The following is an 18,848-nucleotide window of genomic DNA, read 5'->3' as shown; positions in this document are numbered from 1 at the left end:
TTTTTTTTTGCTATTTTTGCTATTATTGTTTTGTATAAAATAGGATTTTCCTTGAGATTTATTTCAAATAATACATTAATGCACCAACTATCCTGTCAACACACTAATTTAAATCTGACTTCAAATAACAATTATCTCATTGTTAAGAAAATTCCACATTGAACAAAAATATGAGAAAAGCATGTTTTCTTTTTAACAAAGATAAACTTTTGTCTTTTCTTAGACATATAATTACCTTACAAACTACTACTCAAGTGTCAATTCTGCTACTCAGTTTTCCTGATCAATATTAAATATATGTTAAAGTAAGTTCCAATATTAGATGAGTTCCTCCTACTATAGATTCCTACTGTAGTAGGAATCACATATTTCAAGTACAGATCAAGCAGTGTAAGTTATAAAAGAGGTCAGGGCTATCCTATTATTCAATTTTAGGTTCAGTTCTAAGTCCATCTGAAATTTTTTATAAGCTACATATATTGAATGACTTACTAAGTAAGCTACCCATTCAGTTATGTGTAATAATCTAGGCAATGTGTATTCTTAATCTATTTGGGTTTGCTAGGTCAACTTCTGCTGAGTTGTTTTCAGAGTTTATTGTGGAGAAAATAGAGCAAACAGTGGTTTTGCTTTTCTTTGTATGAACAAAGCTTTTCACAATGCTTCATATATATTTACTTGATAAATTTCACTGACTGACTAAAGATTGATGAAATCAGTACAATGGCCTTTCCTAAGGCCAGTTTGCTCTCTGGTGAGAATTGAGAATTAATCTTTTCACAAGACAACCTCCATGAGAGTTGTAAACACCTTTAATGAGCATATAAATATCTATTCTATGTCTCATTTGATACCCAGAAGAGCACTGAGAAAAAGGTGACACTGTATATGTATCTGACATGGAAACTTGAAAGATCTTAACATATATATATATATATATATATATATATATATATATGTAATACTTTGTTAAAGGGAAAAGACTCTATTGTTAAGGGAGACTCGTACAAATTCAAATGCTTTTATGAAACTAACAATAACAACTACAAAAAGTTCTGGGGGACCCTGTCTCCTTAATAGAATCGATTGTATGTCTTTGAAGATGTGGCCTATTATAGAGAATCATTTATAAAAGCCTGCCTGTCCTATTTTCATATTTTCAAAATAAGAGTACTCTTAAAAGAGGTGGAGACAATTTTCACAAAGAAATCTTTATGAAAAAGCAGGTGTATGACAACAATCCTGTCTTTTCACTCATTTTTTTTGGTAATTATCAGTAGTAACTATCAATTTCTTAGTCTTCTGGAATTTTCCTAACTTTGAGATATCTTGAAACTTTATTTCTGTGTTCCTTTATATTTGTGTAATAGGAAACACACATTTCCCTGACATTTGTTCTGAAATTGCCACATTTCATTATTTAATTTTCTTAGATGTTATTTTCCATTTCCTATTTTAACACATCAAGAACTGAGGTACTAGACTCCATGTACAATGCTTCTACTGTCATCAAATTTGAGAATAAATAGCTATAGAAATGTTTGCAATTCATATTTGTGTGTTTTATTTCAGTTTCATCTACAAATGCTCTTAGCAATGATCTGGCTTAGCTGAGATTTTTATTGACTTGTTTTCTCATTCAGTATTTATCAGTGTGGAAATATGCTTTGTAATCTTCCATTACTCTTCTCTAAGATTGATTTTTGTGAATGAACTTATATTTATTACTAGATTTCCAAGTTCTAGACTGTCAAGTCTTTTGATTTGGCAAGATGATTAAATATTTATTGGGGAAGAGGGTTTCTGGACCTCATTGTGGCAACTGTTTTATATCAAATGTCCTTAAAATGGTGAATTTCAATTTTTCTTCAATTAATGGTCTGTTTTGAATGGCTCAGTAAGAAGTGTTATAATAGGATGTATTTCTCATCCTTACCTTTCCTTCCTGTTATGGGCCAGAACAATGAAACAAGGATTCTTACAAGATGTTAAGTCGGTGGAATTGATGAGACAATGGTTATCTGGTTTAGTAGGTGACTAATAGTTCTCCAAGTTCGGCATGATTGATTTAATCTTGCAACAAATAATGGTTTCCTAGTGATATAATGATTGGTTTATACTCAATGTAGAGCATATAAGCTAGGAGCCTCAGCCAGTTTCATTCAGAGCTAGAGAAGACAAGCCATCAGAGGGGCAGGAGCTCAAGCTCTTGGACAGACCGTCTTCATCAGCCTTGCGGTGATCTGTCCTGCATTTTCTCAACTGAAAGCAAGTCCCTTCTGAAGGCCACGAGAAAGCTAGCTGAGCACCAGGCAAAGGAGACAATAAAGACTTTAACATCTGGCTATTCTTGTGGTGATAACTCAACTGAAAAGAAGCCTCTCCCAAGACCTCCAGAAAGCCAAAACAAAAACATTACATTTTGGTGCCTGAACAGGGACTAAGAAGCTATATCTGTGACCCAGAAATTAGGTTAAGTACAAAAATAGACAAGAAGGAAACTTTGTAAAGGGATAAACTAGTGCTTCAGCTGAAATGGGACAAATTTTTGGAAAGGAGCCTTCTTTTCCACCTCAATTAAAATGTATTGAAAGCTTGGTTAGACTGATAAAAAACCAAGGTTTGATTGTAACTTGGATGCAGATCATTGAGCTCTTTGAAATATTAAAATACACATCTCCTTGGTTCTCTAAAGTAAAAGAATTAGATCCAGATGAGTAGAAATTAGTAGGAGAGCAACTATGTGAATAATACAATGATAATGGTGCTGATTTGATTTCCAAAGAAACATTTTATACATATAACAATACAATTGGCTTTAGTAAATTATGTAAGTACTAGAATAAGGAAAAAGAAGAAAGTGGAGGGGAAGAAAGTGGGGATGCTGACAAATGAGGTGACAAGCATGGAGAATTAGACAAGAAAGGAGTTAAGTACAATTCTGCTGAAATTGACAAATTAGGTCAAAAGCAGGAAGAATCAGATAACAATGGAGTTAATTACAATTCTGATGAAATTAAAGAATGTGGTCCTTCACAGCAGGAGCCATTAGGGCATTCCCCATACTCTGACCTACCCCTTTCAATTAACCCTTCATAGGTGGAGGGAAAAGGAGGAGGGGGAGGGGCGGTGACACTATCAGCACCACCCATGCAGGAATTTTGACCACCCCCTATGACAAGATTAAAGCTAAAAAAGGACAGGATATATCTGATTTAAAAATAAATGCATACCCTGTGATTAGAGAATTTGATTCTTCAGGTCAAGCCAGGAGAAGATACACTCTTTTTGATCTGGAAATTATAGAAGATTTAAAAAAGGGCTGCACTCTTTATGGGGCAACATCATCTTACATTAAAATGTTACTAGAGAATCTGGCTTATGAAATTTTAACCCCTAGTGATTGGAAATCTATCAGCTAGAATATGTTTAGAACCTGGACAAAACTTGTTGTGGCTTTTGGAGTATAGTGAACTCTGTAGGATGCAAACCCAATGAAATAGGCAGACTGGAGTCAATATACACATCACCTTTGACCACCTAGCAAGTAAAGGTCAGTATGCAGACACTTCAGCACAGATTAATTACACCATAGCAGCATATGAGCAAATTGCTGCTGCTGCTGCTATAAAAGCATGGGGCTCCCTTCCAGGAAAGCAAGATAGAGGGGAAGACTTCACGAAAATAGAGCAAGATCCAAATTAATCCTTTGCTGATTTTGTGGGATGTCTGCAGACAACTGCCATATGAAGTATTGGTGAAAATGCAACTACAGGAATAGTGTGTCAAACAACTTGATAAAGAAAATGCTAATGAGGTTTGTAGAAGAATTACACTGGGACAACAAAAAGATGCTCCTTTAAAGAAAATCATAAGATGCTGTGCCACAGTGGGCACAAATGCCTTTAATACCCAGGCTATGATGTCTGCATGGGAAGATAGGTTCCCTCTTGGCAAAGGACTTCCAGAGAGACTCATCAATGCTTTCAATGTGGTAAAGTAGGACATCTGAAAGTTCAATGTAGGCATAGAGATAGAGTAAGAAAACAGGATAGAAGAACATGACCCAAAACCCTATGTACAAAATGCCAACAAGGGCTTCCATTTAGCCTCAGAATGTATATTAACCCAGGGAAATGAGAGATGGGGGCTCAGTTCCAAGATCTCAAACAACAAAACACGTGGGACATGATGGTAGCCTCTGGATTACACCCAGAGAGTCTTTAGTAGTTCAGGACTCTGATATGATCAATCAGCAAAGAAGCAATCAGATGGAAGAAAGGGATTACATGATCAGTCAGCCAAAAAGCAATCAGATGGGAGAAAGGGATTAAAATTGGAGAGAATATAGGCTTTTTAATCCAACAGAAGGGCAGTGTCCAGTGCAAGCAGCTCCAATATAATCTCCAGATGATGAGAAGAGATACCAAAAATTGTGAATAGAAGGAACTAGATAGGTTAACTGCTTGGGGGAGAGGGTTTGCTTGTATTTCTACAGATGGAGAAGGAATCAGATGGGTGCTAAAGAGCCATGTTTATCTTGTCCATTGGAGAGAGACAGAAAAAGAGAAAAGCCTCAAACAAAGGAGAAGACCTAAGAAACTGACACAATGAGACTGTTATAGAACTTCAAAATCTGCAAGAATCATTGGATTCCTTGAGTTGAAAAAATGTTGTTAACACATAATGAGACTGATGCAGGACTTCAAAACTTGCAGGAATTATTGGATTCTTGACATGTGAAGTCATGGACATAGATTGGTTTTGGACTATTTCTAGGACTTATGGATATGTATAATTCCTCATGTTAACTCATGTTATTTGTTACATCACTAAAAACCTCATGTTCTAAAACAAAAGAAAGCGGGAGATGTTATGGGCCAGAACTCTGAAACAAGGATTCTTACAAAATGTTAAGTCGGTAGAATTGATGAGACAATGGTTATCTAGTTTAGCATGGTGACTAAGTTCTCTAAGTTCAGCATGATTGATTTAATCTTTCAACAAATAATGGTTTCTTAATGATATAATGATTGGTTTATACTCAGTATAGAGCATATAAGCTAGGAGCCTCAGCCAGTTTCATTCAGAGCTAGAGAAGACAAGCCACCAGGGAGCAGGAGCTCAGGCTCTTGGAGCCAAGGAGAGAGATTTTGTTCCATCTTCATCAGCCTCGTGGTGACCTGTCCTCTTGTATTTTCTCCACTGAAACCAAGTCCCCTCTGAAGGCCATGAAAAAGCTAGCTGAGCACCAGGTGAAAGAGATAATAAAGACTTTTGTACTTTAACAACTGAAAAGAAGGCTGCCCCAAGACTTCTGGAAAACCAAACAAAGAACACTATACCTTCCAATTTGGTGTTTTGATCTTTGCTCTAGCCTAGCTTCACAATGATTGCTGATTCTGAAATGACTCCCATTCCTTAATCATATATGTTTGTTAACATGTAGTTAATTTTAGTTTGGAAAAGTTATTTGGTAGTGTAGTATAATCAATAGGACAACCTTGAACCTCATTCAAATTCAGCTTCTGAAATAAACTGATTGTATGACTTTATGTAAGTTTTTTAAATCTCTCTGTAGGCAACTATGAATATATACTGACTATAAGAAGTCCAGCTACATTGCTAGTATGATTTTCCTCATCTGGGCATCTCCTATACCAATAAAATTATAGAATAAGTTTTTCCCTTTATCCCTAAAGTTGTTTTGCCTTGACAATACTCATTGTATTCTAACTGGATTTTTAAAGAAAATATACATGCTGTATGAACATGAGTCTTAGAAGTAACTTAGAAGCTTTTGACATTTTTCAGTTTTTAATCATTGGCCATATTCTAAAGCATATTATCCACCATGTCATTAAAGTATATTTTATTCCAAGCTATATTGTCCAGTTATCTTAAAATACTTCTTTTTCATCATCCCTACTAATAGATGTTGATGTATAAGTTGCAAATATGATTATGATAAGTTATTTGCCTGTTTTCTCTATCTACACTGCAGAGAAGACTAAGCATTTCGTGCAAAATATTGTTGTTATTATTGCCAGCCACAGAAACCCTATGACAAGAAATCTAATAACTTTGTATTCAATTCTTGAAGAAACTGGGAGTCATTGTTCTAAAAGTTGCAGCCTCGTTACATCTTTAGGCCTCATTTGTGCAAAATCTGTAGTCATAGTGGTAGAACTGAGAGGGGTCTCAGAGATCAGTTCGTTCCTTTTACAGCTGAGGCCTATGAAAGTTAAGTAGCATAGGCAGTAAATTGACTTCAGAGGTAGGATTTGAATCCATAGCCTTTGATTCCAGAGCCAGTGTTCTTTCCTCTCTAACAAGCTGGTTCTAAAGTATTAATCTATGTGAATTTTAGTTTTTTCAGGACCTTTTCACCTCATTTGGAATTCACAGATAATAATATAATTTTTAGAGTCTTCACAGTTAAACTATTGCTTATAGATAGCCTAAAATGGTAAAATCCTCAGCATCCTCTGCATCACTTCTGTCACTCTTCAACTGCCACTGCAGAAGTAAAAGGGAAACATGCAGAACTGAAAAGCTCAATTTTATCAGTTCCCTCAGAAATAATTACACTTGGTGAACAAGTTTGTACTAACAAATACATGAAAGAGAATAATATACAGCCCCACACATCAACTTGAACTTTTTCAGTAAGAAATAAAATAGTAGATCAAATCAGAATACTGTTCTGACCAACATTCTCGTCTCCACAATATAATCAGGAAATTGCTAGATGAATGAGGAAAAAGATTAGTCCTTGCCACCAAGGAGCTTATGTTATATCCAATCAACATTTGCATGCAAAAGTATATATATAATAGATTCAAACTGAATACAAGAGAATTTGGAGATATGGAGGTACTTATTATTAAGGCAACAGGAAAGACTTCAGGTAGAATCCTATCTCAGGTAGAAGATAGGACTTAAACTGTATTTTGAAGAGCAGAGGAAGAGGAGAAGAAGAGAAAATTCATTCATTCTAGACATATGGAATAGGCATAGTGATGAAAGCATGGAAGCAGAATAAAGAGTACTCTATGTGAGGAGGAATAAAAACTATTTGTATATAAGAACATATATTTTTAATTCCATATTATTTATTTATATTTTATAAGAACATTAGCAAGGTATATTGGGGTCATGGTATGAAGATCTTGAAAAATTAAGATTTATATTTGATTCTAAAGGCATTTAAGTAGAAATGGGGAGATAGATGATTGAAATGATCCAGAATTGGATTGGCAAAATGTGAATACAAATAGTTCATGGGATCAATAGCTTCAACCATACAGCATGATGCAAGGTTGCAGTGGTTTTCCATATCCTCAAGATCAAAAAGGGAGGAAAGTAAAGTTTAAAAAGAGGTGATAGCCTAAGAAAATATTGACACATTGAATAAATGGAGGACCTAATGAGAAGGAAGAATAAGTTTGGAAGAAGTAAAATATAGAGAGAAAAACTTAGTTTGCTTATGGAAAAGGAATGCTTATGTGTAACAACCAGATCAGAGTGTGGCCTAAGTGAGTCTGAGATCATAGGGGTTTGGGAGTTTGAGGGAAGAATCAATATGTATGTTGCTGTTCCCTAGTGTGAGAACAGAGATTTAGGTGAGGAGAAAGAATGTGTGCCAGATACTGAATTCTTTCAGAAAGGAGAGAAAATATCCTGTCAGCCATTAAATAACTGCGGCCAAGATCTAGATTGAGTAATAAATTTGGATGGCATGCTTCTTAAAATAGAAGAGGTGGTTGAGTGATAAAAGCAAAGGGAAAGTTTGGAATAGGGGGAAAGAAAAATTCTGGCTCCCTCTTTTGGGAAAATTATCTTGAAATTATCTTGAAGGATGTGCAAGACTATTTCTGGTTCTGGAGATCATAGCCAAAGAAACTCACACTGAGGTAAAGCCAAGTCTCTGTGAGTGCCAGAATAGGGAAAAAGAAAGAGGAAAAGTCTAAAGTGAAAAAAATTTGTTAGTCAAGAAAGAAGAATTCTGAAGGTTATAATGAAAGCAGCAGGAAAAATCACTGGTTTTGTTTGTACAAAACTTTTCAATTTGATATAATCAAAATTTTCTATTTTGTGATCAATAATAATCTCTAGTTTTTCTTTGATCATAAATTCCTTCCTCTTCCACAGATCTGAGAGGTAAACTATCCTATAACAACATACAAAATGGATAAGACAATAAACTAAAGACTAGGGAAAGAAGGAGGGCACATTCTGCTTCCTGACATCTCAGCAGCAATCTTGAAGGACCTAGACAATACTCTCAATTATCCTTTTGGAAAGGGCTTCTATTAACCATCAGGGCAGACTTGTGGGGCATAGACCAATGGTGGGGATGTCAATAATGATCAAGGCCTTAATAGTACCTTTGGCTTTTAATTGTTCTCCCTGAATCAAGTTTCCAACAACTCCAATTCCTACATCCAATTCCAAAGAGTTCACAATATAATGAGGGAGACAACAAATATACATAGTCTATAAAGAGGATAAATAGAAAATAACATATAAGACACTAGAATTAAAAGACACTAAAATTAAAGGCACTCGAATTGAAAAGTAGTTTTTGTAGAAAATTAAATTTCAGCTGAGATTTAGGAAGCCAGCAAACACAGATGAGGAGATGAACATTTTATGTTTACGATGTCTACTGGACATCCAGAAAGGCATAAGGAGATTTGATATTAGAGGTTAGAAAAGCAATTGAGTCAGGATATTTAGACTTGAGATTCATCAAAATTTGAAATTAAATCTATGGGAGTAGGGGGAAAGAGAAAAAGACCCAGTTTATAATTCTGTGAGACATTTATTGTTACAGGGTATGGTCTAAATGAGGAATCAGGTTAGGAGATGGAGAAGGAGAAATCAAATAGGTAGGAGGAGAAACAGGAGAGAAATTGCAGAATACTGCAAGCCTAAAGAGGAGAAACTGTCAACTCTATCAAAGACTTCAAAAAGGTGAAAGAAAATGAGTTTTGAGAAAAGTTGAATTTGGCAACAAAAAGACCAATGATAACTTTGGAAATAGCAGTTTTTTGGGGGGAAAGATCAGCTGGATTGTATGGAGAGTAAAGACACTAGGTAATAGTTTTCTTTCATGTTTAAATACTGAAATACATTAACATGTATAATTTCAATATTACCTTCACAATGTCCCAGTCGATAAGGCAAGATCACACAACTAGTTTTGATCTTAGCTGCATTCACAGAACTAATCAATATCAATCAATATCAATATCAGATCTCCCAAACAGAAAATAATATTCCACATCCAATCCAATCCAATCCAATCCAATGCTGTTCCCACTAGACTGGAGTAAACCTTACCTTGTACAGTATAAGGTAAGGTATTTTTCTAAAAATAAAGCAATTCAGGGGATAGCTAGATGGTGCAGTGGGTAGAACCCCAGCCCTAAAGTCAGGAGGACCTGAGTTCAAATCTGGTCTCAGACACTTAACTTCCTAACTGTGTGACCCTGGGCAAGTCACTTAACCCCAAATGCCTCAGCAAAAAAAGAAAGAAAAAGAAAAAGAAAGCAACTCAGAAAATTATTAAGCCATTATAGCACAAATCAATCCAATATTTCCACCATTGCAAGTCAGATTTTCACTTGTACCCATTGCATAAATCAAAGCCACTATCCTGACTCTAGGTCAGTTCTCTATCCCCTGTGCCATCTAACCGCCCCAAAGTGAGGTTTTTTTCAGGATTTTAAATACATGTCTCTAGGAGATGAACCAGTAGACAAGGAAAATAAGTTATATAATAGTGGTGCCAAATAGAGCAATCTGCAGAGATGATGGGAAGAAATGGGATTGTTTGTACAGATTAAAGAGCTAGCTTTGACAAGGAGTAAGGCCACATCATCATGTTAGATATGAGTGAAGAAGATAGTGACAGATGGCATCTGAGTGTTATGTGAAAAGGGAGAGAAGATAAGAGGCAGCTCATGGCAAGAGGCCTCATTTTTAATAAAATATTAGGCAAACTTCTCAGCTGAAAGCTGTGGGGAGGGAGACCTATGGGAAGTTTTAAAAAGGATAAAAGGGTTAAAAAAGAGCTCCTATGGCAAACAGGATAGTAAGCTGATATACTTATTTTAGTATAGAAAAATTCTCTAGCTCCAATGAAGACCAAGTTGAGGTTGTATAGCATAAATTTGTACCAAGTCAGAATGGTTGCATAATTTTCACTGTCTTCATCCAGCATGATACGTGTATGAGGGAAGGGGATGAATGATGTGAGTAATCCAAAGCTGAGACTTGACAGGGATTAATTGGAGAAAATGCTTAAAGGAATAGAGACTCAAAAGAGAACAGTGTAGAGTTGAATTACCTTGCCAAGGTTGGGTCAAGGATAGGAAAAAGAAGAGAGAATGACTAATGTTGACAAGGGGAAAAGGACTGGGAGAAAATTGAAGAAGCAAGGTATTAGAGAGCACAGTATAGACAAAGAGTGGGATTTCATAAGGGAATGAAAACAAGAGATGAAAAGCTAACAAATTATAGTCAGGTTGTAAAATTTCAGATTTCTTGAATAGAGGTGATGAATATTTGTAGGTGATGACAGAATTAAGAGTATGACTATCTTTGTGTATGGCCAAATAAAATGGAAATGATGAAGTAGTTTGTGGTAAATAAATAGGTTGAGAAACTGAGAAGTTATAGTGTTTGAGGGGAAAAAATAGATAGATAGATATAGAAATAGATATAGATCTTGAATTTCTATAGTATGAGGAAAGGAGAGACTTGAGTAGTAGAGAAAAATTGTAGACTATGAAGAATATCCAGAAGGTTTAGAAACAATAGCACCAAGATCTTGATTGGTTGATAGATAGAAATATCATGAAACTTAAAGGAGGAGGAATTACTGCGTAATAGAAATAGGGAAAGAACCTGAAAGTGACAATGGAAAGCAAAGAGTATTCCAACTCCCCTTTCTTGCAAAGTGAGCTGAAGAAAATGAGTGGTATTGCCAGTCCTGGAAAGAGTGCCCAAGAAGACTTTGATATCATCCAGGAACAAGGTGTTACAGGAGCAATCTGCTAGTGGCTGCTGGAGGATCTAATTCTATCCAGCAGAATAGATCACTTCATGTGAGAGGATGATAATGCTACAAGGAGAGTGAGAGACATTTGCATCCTCTGACCTCTCTCCTCTTCCCTCTTGTCTCCAATTTATTTCATTCCCAATTCGCAGGCAACATCTGAGTCAGTAAAGGCTGATTTGCAATTCCTTCAAGTGTGTTGTGACTCACACCTGTGGGGGCTTTTGGAGAACCAACTGGCCTCTTAATGGTACAGTCTCTTTAACCCTTTACAGGCTTTCTGGGTTTTGCAATAAGGCATGTTAATTCTGTATTATCTAATCAGTGTCAATCAGTATTATTTAATAGATGGAAGGAATGGGAGAGGAAGAAGATGAAAAGATGTTTCTTGCCTATGGACCAAGCCATTCCTTGAGACAGGTTGAGGGAGATGGGAATAAGGAACTGGGAGGTGAGAATGGAATTTGGATGGTGAATTATAGGTCATCATTAAAAATCATTGGGATATCAAAGGTAAACATATCTGATAATTAAGTTTTGAAAATGTTCAACATTGAATGAAGAGTGCCACCACTTCCCAAAGGGCTAAAATTCACTTATCAAAGTCCAGGATAGTCCCAGGTATGGAATCTAAGGTTTTTGTGGAAAGAAAAAGGGGATATAGCCAAAGTGTTTTAGCAAGGTATTCAATTGTTTGTGAAGCTCTCTATTTAGAATATAAACCTCTTAATAACCTGATGCCTTCCAATTTTTTTAAACTTTATTCTGTTTCATATACTCTGTTATCAAGCAATACTAATCTGCCTAGTATTCCTCATTGACAATATGCCATCTCTTACCTCTGACCTTTGCACAAGCCATCTCCAATGATTAGAATGTATTTCTACAGCTTACTTTTCCAACCTGCCTTCAAAACATTTTGATATTCCACTTTCTCCAGTAGGCTTCTCCTAATCCTCCAAGTTACTAATATCTATCTCCCTCTCTGAAACTATCTCTGATGTGTTCTGAATATATCTTATATTTACCAACTTATGTATATGCTATCTTCCTTGTGAGAATGTGAGATTCTTGAAGATAAGAAATTTTACCTCTCTTTGTAGCTCCAGGACTTAGCACAATGACTAGCATTTAGTAGAAACTTAATAAATATTAATTGCTGATTGATTGATAGTTATTATGAAATAAATTAACTTTATTATTTTAATTCTAATTAGAACTACATGACCAAAGCAAAAGAGAACATATACTTATTTTCTAGTTAATTTGGTAATATAAATAGCTAATCTTAATGATCAAAGTTTGAAAACAGATATTAAATTTTATGCTAAATTATGTTAATTAATAATTACCTAGTAAACTGCCACTATTATTTAAGTCCCTATTTTTTAACCGTTTGGATGCAACTTTTAAAGAAAACATTTCACAGAAAATGATAGAAATCACCTATTTGAATAAGCTACTTTTAAATCATGTAATCTAATTTTTATGCCTTATATATTTGTGATTGTATTCCCAAACCAAGGTCCATTTTAGATGCATATTGTATGTATAAGATAAGGTTATGGGGAAGGCAAAGAGAAGTGGGAACTAAAGGCTTTTATAACTATGCAAAATCTCTCCATTTTCTCACAAACATTTTAAATAATATTATACAAAAAGAAAGTCATTTCATAGTAATCCCATTTAGAAGCTAAATAGGATACAATAGTAAAATATTGTCAATAATGTTATATAAAATCTAAATCAAAGCTCTGGAGAGTAGTTAGATATTGATATTTAAAATATCCTAAGAAAGCTAAAGAAAATGTCCATTTTTGAGATTATAATTTCTCTTACTATTTTGTTGTAAATAATGACTTTTAAATTGTCATTATGCAGAAATGATAGACTAATTGAACTTCTGAGCACAGGTTGAAACCAATTTTTTATATTAACATTCTGGAATAGCAATATATGCTAAATATGGTTCTCTATTCTTAGAAAGTTTGGGATTGTTTCATTATTCTATATTTCCTTAGTGTTGTTTCTAAAGATATAGATAGATAGATAGATAGATAGATAGATAGATTTAAACTAGAGTTTCTTGTAATAGATTCTAAGATTTAAATATAAAAAGAAAAAATCACATAAGCCATTTATTAGATCGTCTATCTCGCCCTCAGTTAGAATTTCCTTTTTTGAAGTTTTTCTGGGAAGTAAAAGAATTCGGGAAAAGAATATGGAAAGTGCTTGCCTATTAACTCTTAGTTATTCTCTTTCCCTTTCAGCACCATCTCTGATAGGTAATGTAAGGAAGGACTGGGCATCCCAAAATAGCATTGCCCTCTCATGGCAAGCACCTGAGTTTTCCAATGGAGCCATTCTGGACTACGAGATCAAGTACTATGAGAAAGTAGGTTGTATTTGGAGCTCCCAGAAAAACAATACAAATATACATCTCTATAATCATCAATACGCATATATGTGGGTATATATACATATATTTAGTATGTTCTGACTTTTGATACTACACTGGATTATTTTATTTTGATTACTGGTTTTTATTTTTGTTTGCTTAATCCTTGTAATATATATTCTTTTGATTTCATGTGAATTTCTTGTTTTCTTTTTAATTTGTTATTGATTCTATTTTATGTCAGATTAAATTAGAAGATTTAAGATATTCACCTCTGTTGTGAATAGGGAACTTTGTAGTATATTTGGAAATAGTATGTCCCTATCAATTTGTACTTTGTGAAAACATTGGTATTTAATTCATTTAGGAAGAATTTTACAAATGTAATCATCATCAATGTATAATATGAAAACAAACTAAAGTACATCCTTACTCTAGCCAAAACCATTGCATCTTATATGCAGTTTTTAAGAAAAAAAGGGGAAATATGGGAGGAAGGAATTGCTTGATAATAATAGTCCTTGGCATTTGGATCAATTATTTATATTTAAAGACAATATATCCCCACAGATGACCAAGTTCATAGATATTTTTTGGATATGCGAAATATATAGTGGATAGACAGAAAGAATTGGTTTTAAATATAGTTCAGGAGTAGATAAGGATACCACTTATCCTTACCACTCTCAAATAATAATATAATGATAATAATTTATTTTTACTGACTGATATATATTATATGAGTATGTATGTATATGTGTGTATGTCCCTGGCATGTGTATATTACTATGAGTAAATAATTTAACTTCTCATTTCTCTAAATAATTCTTTATGACTATAAGCTACTAAGTTCATTAGTAATGGAAATTTCCTCTTAATAGAGTTCCATAACAACAAAATGTAGATCCTATTCATAAAGATTGATAGATGAATATATTTATAAAGTCAGTGAAAAAAAACTATTAATCATATGTGACAACAGAATATTAATTCTCCAAGAAAGTATCAGTCAATATGGCATGTGGCCCTTGAAACATTTGTGCCTATGTCAATACATTTTTCATGTAGTTTGATTTCAGGACTAGAATAAAACGATTTGGGGGAATGTATTTTGAAAATGGCATGATCTATTACTAACAATTAAGCACCAAATTAGAAGCCAAGAATCCTGAAGAAAGTCAATTAATCTCTGTGTTTCAGATTTCCCATTTTAAAATGGATAGAAAGATACTTAAACCATTTATGCACTATAGAGATGTCTTAGATCTGATGCTGAAAAGCAGCCTTAAGTTTTCTCATTTAGGAAATTTCTCACTTAGACATTTCCAACAAAAATAAATTGATGCTGTTTCTAACAAAATCCTACCCTTGATCCTCTCTCACATTTTAAAAGGCTTTTCATACCTAAATAGTTACAGTTTGATGTCTAAATGTCTTAATACTGCAGGGATTTGATTTCCTAGCTCTTTTGTATGTTAATGGTCTCTTTGACCTTAATGAAGAAAGCTATGGCATGTAAAACAGAAGGGAAAATGTATAATTTTCTATATGCATACTCTAATCTGAAGTGTCCCTCAGTTAATCCATTAAAGATACATTTTCCCTTTATTATCTGTTTCTGATTATTAGGTTTTTAAAGATATTTCTGCAATTCAAAAAGTTTCTCTTTTTTCTGATTTAATTTATTTATAGCTTTTTATATTCAAAAAAATAGTATGGGTAATTTTTCAACACTGCCCCTGGCAAAAACTGCTGTTTTAACTTTTCCCCTCCTTCCCTCCATCCCTTCCCCTAAATGGTAGGTAGTCCCATACATGTTAAATATGTTAAAGTATATATTATATAGAATATATCGATATCTATAGTTATCTTGTTGCACAAGAAAGATCAGATTTTGAAAGAAGATAAAAATAACCTGAGAAGAAAAAAACAAAAATGCAAGAAAACAATAACAAAAAGAGTGGAAATGTTATATTGTGGTCCATGCTCATTTCCCAGTGTTCTTTCTCTGGGTGTAGCTGATTCTGTTAATTACAGCTCAATTGGAACTGATTTTGATACTCTGATGGTTGAAGAGAGCCACTTCCATCAGAAGTAATCCTCATATAGTATTGTTGTTGAAGTGTATAATGATCTCCTGGTTCTGCTCATTTCACTTAGCATCAGTTCATGTATGTCTCTCCAATCCTCTCCATATTCATCCTGCTGGTCATTTCTTATAAAAAAATAATATTCCATAACATTCATATACCACAATTTAGTCAACCATTCTCCAATTGCTGGTAATCCCATAAATTTCCAGTTTCTAGCCACATTTTTGCATATATGGGTCCCTTTCCCTTCTTTAATATCCTTTTGGGATATAAACCCAATAGTAACACAGCTGGATCAAAGGGTATGCACAGTTTGATAACTTTCTGAGTATAGTTCCAAATTGCTCTCCAAAATGGTTGCATCCATTCACAATTCCATGTCAGTGACCCAGTTTTTCCACATCCCCTCCAACATTCAGCATTATCTTTTCCTGATATCTTAGCCAATCTGACAAATGTATAGTAGTATCTCCAAGTTGTCTTAATTTGCATTTCTCTGATTAATAATGATTTGAGTTTCATATGACTAAGAAATAGTTTTAATTTCTTTATCTAAACATTGTCTGTTCATATCCTTTGACCATTTATCAATTGGAGAATGGCTTGATTTTTTTATAAATTAGAATCAATTCTCTATATATTTTAGAGATGAAGCCTTTACAGAACGTTTACTTGTAAAAGTGTTTTCCCAGTTTATTGCTTCCCTTCTAATCCTGTCCACATTAGTTTGACTTGTACAAAAGCTTTTTAACTTAATGTAATCGAAATTTTCTATTTTGTGATCAATAATGAACTCTACCTCTTCTTTGATCACAAATTCCTTCCTCATCCACAGTTCTAAGAAGTAAATCATCATATGTTCTTCTAATTTATTTATAATCTCATTCTTTATGCCTAAATCATGAAGACATTTTGATCTTATCTTGGTATATGGTGCTAAGTATGTATCAATGCCTAGGTTCTGCCATACTAATTTCCAATTTTCCCAGCAATTATTGTCAAATAATGAATTCTTATCCCAAAGACTGCAGTCATTGGGTTTGTCAGATGTTGGAATCCTAGTGTCAACTCAACTTGAAACAAGGTGAAAACTCTAGGATGATGTCAGAATCCTGGTGTTAGCTCAATAGAATTGATACAGTGCTTATTGGTTCACACCTTAGAGCGAATCCTTACAAGGTAATAAGTTGCTAATACTGATGGAAACAATGCTTGTGTTCATACCTTTAGAGAGCTCATAAGTATCTAAGTACTCAATGGAGTTCACACGTTTGGGAGAGTTCAGGGCTTAGTATGAGATCCGAATTCACACTTCCCTTAGGGCCAGAGAGCACTCTGGGAGATAACCCATAATCCCTCTCTCTCAGAAGAGATCCTATATAAGAAACAGGCAGAGGCTCTCTGGGGCTGTTGAGCTGAAAACACTGAGAGAAGAGTTCAGCTGAATTAGATTAAAGAAGGGAGCATCTGTCAGTTTGGAGTAATTATTTTTTTGGAGTAATTATTGATTGTAACTGAGACTAAGGCTGCCTCCAGAGGAATCCTAGTGTCAACTGTCAAACACTAGATTGCTATAGTTATTGACTGTTTTGTTCTGTGAACCTAACCTATTCCATTGATTAACTAGTCTAGTTTTTATCCAATAACAAATGGTTTTGGTGACCACTGCTTTATAATATAGTTTTAGATCAGGTACAGCTAGGCTACATTCATTTGATTTTTTTCCCATTAATTTCCTGGAAGTTCTTGATCTTTTGTTCTTCCAGATGAACTTTGTTGTTATTTTTTCTAGGTCATTAAAACAGTTTTTTGGGAGTCTAATTGGTATAGCGCTAAATAAATAGATTAGTTTAGGTAGTGTGATCTTTATTATATTTGCTCAGCTTATCCAGGAGCACTTAATATTTTTCTAATTGTTTCTACCTTATTTCTGTGGAAAGTGTTTTATAGAGTTGCTCATATAGTTCCTAACTTTCCCTTGGCAGATAGATTCCCAAATATTTAATGCTATAGACAGTTATTTTAAATGGAATTTCTCTTTGTATCTCTTGCTGTTATATTTTGTTGTTTATGTATAAAAATGCTGATAATCTATATGGATTTATTTTGTATCCTGCAACTTTACTAAAGTTGTGGATTATTTCTAATAACTTTTTAATAGAATCTCTAGGGTTCTCTAATTATACCATCAGGATATCATCTGCAAAGAGTGATAATTTGGTTTCCTCTTTACCTGTTCTAATTCCTTCGATTTTTCATCGCATTCCTGAAGCTAGCATTTCTAATCCAATATTGAATAGTAATGGTGAAAGTGGGCAAACTTGTTTCACTCCTGATTTTACCGGGAATGTTTCCAGTTTATCACCATTACATATGCTGCTTACTGATGGTCTTAAATAGATACTATTGACTATTTTAAAGAAAAGTCCATTTCTTGCTATACTCTCTAGATTTTTTTAATAGGAATTGGGTGTTGGATTTTATCAAATTCTTTTTCTACTTCTATTGGGATGATCATATGGTTTTTGTTAACCAGGTTGTTTATATACGTAATTATGCTAATTGTTTTCCTAATATTAAACCAGCCATGCATTCCTGATATAAATCCTACTTGATCATGATATATTATCCTGGAGATGATTTTCTGTAATCTTTTTGCTAAATTTAAGATTTTTACATTGATGTTTATTAGGGAGATTGGTCTATAATTTTCTCTGTTTTCGTCCTAAGTGGTTTAGGTATCAGTACCATGTCTTTATCATAATAGGAATTTGGTAGTACTCCTTAATTCCCTATTTTTTCAAATAGCTTATATAGTATTGGAGTTAATTGTGTTTTAAATGTTTGGTAGAATTCTCATGTAAAGCCACCTGGTCCTGGGGATTTTTTTAAAGAGTTGATTAAAAGATTGTTCTATTTCTTTTTCTAAAATTTTTCAATTTACTTCTTCGGTTAACCTGGGCAACCTATAGTTTTGAAGGTATTCATCCATTTCATATAAATTATCAAATTTATTGGCATAATATTGGGCAAAGTAACTCCTAATTATTGCTCTAATTTCCTCTTCATTAGTGGAAATTTCTCACTTTTTATACTTAAGACTAGCAATTTGATTTTCCTATTTCCTTTTTGTAATCAAATTTACCAAGGGTTTATCTATATTGTTGTTTTTTCATAAAAGCAACTCTTAGTTTTATTTATTTATTCAATCAATTTTTCTTTCAATTTTATTAATCTGTCCTTTGATTTTTAGAATTTTAAGTGTAGTGTTTGCATTGGGGTTTTTAAA

At 33.9% G+C, this 18,848-nt stretch overlaps 1 protein-coding gene across 4 annotated transcripts in view; it reads left to right on the top strand.

Annotated features, from left to right (window-relative positions):
* The window catches only part of EPHA6 (EPH receptor A6), a 745,715-nt gene that overhangs the window by 296,759 nt on the left and 430,108 nt on the right, over positions 1-18,848 (top strand). For all 4 annotated transcript variants that reach the window (XM_031958889.1, XM_031958890.1, XM_031958891.1 and 1 more), the window contains exon 6: positions 13,339-13,463. In XM_031958889.1, the coding sequence (XP_031814749.1) occupies positions 13,339-13,463 (125 nt within the window). The remainder of the gene's footprint in view (positions 1-13,338; positions 13,464-18,848) is intronic.

This window comes from Sarcophilus harrisii, chromosome 3, assembly GCF_902635505.1.
Source record: "Sarcophilus harrisii chromosome 3, mSarHar1.11, whole genome shotgun sequence".
In the NCBI taxonomy this organism is placed as follows: domain Eukaryota; kingdom Metazoa; phylum Chordata; class Mammalia; order Dasyuromorphia; family Dasyuridae; genus Sarcophilus; species Sarcophilus harrisii.
Note: the sequence above shows the minus strand (reverse complement) of the source record. Positions and strands in the feature narration are given on the sequence as shown.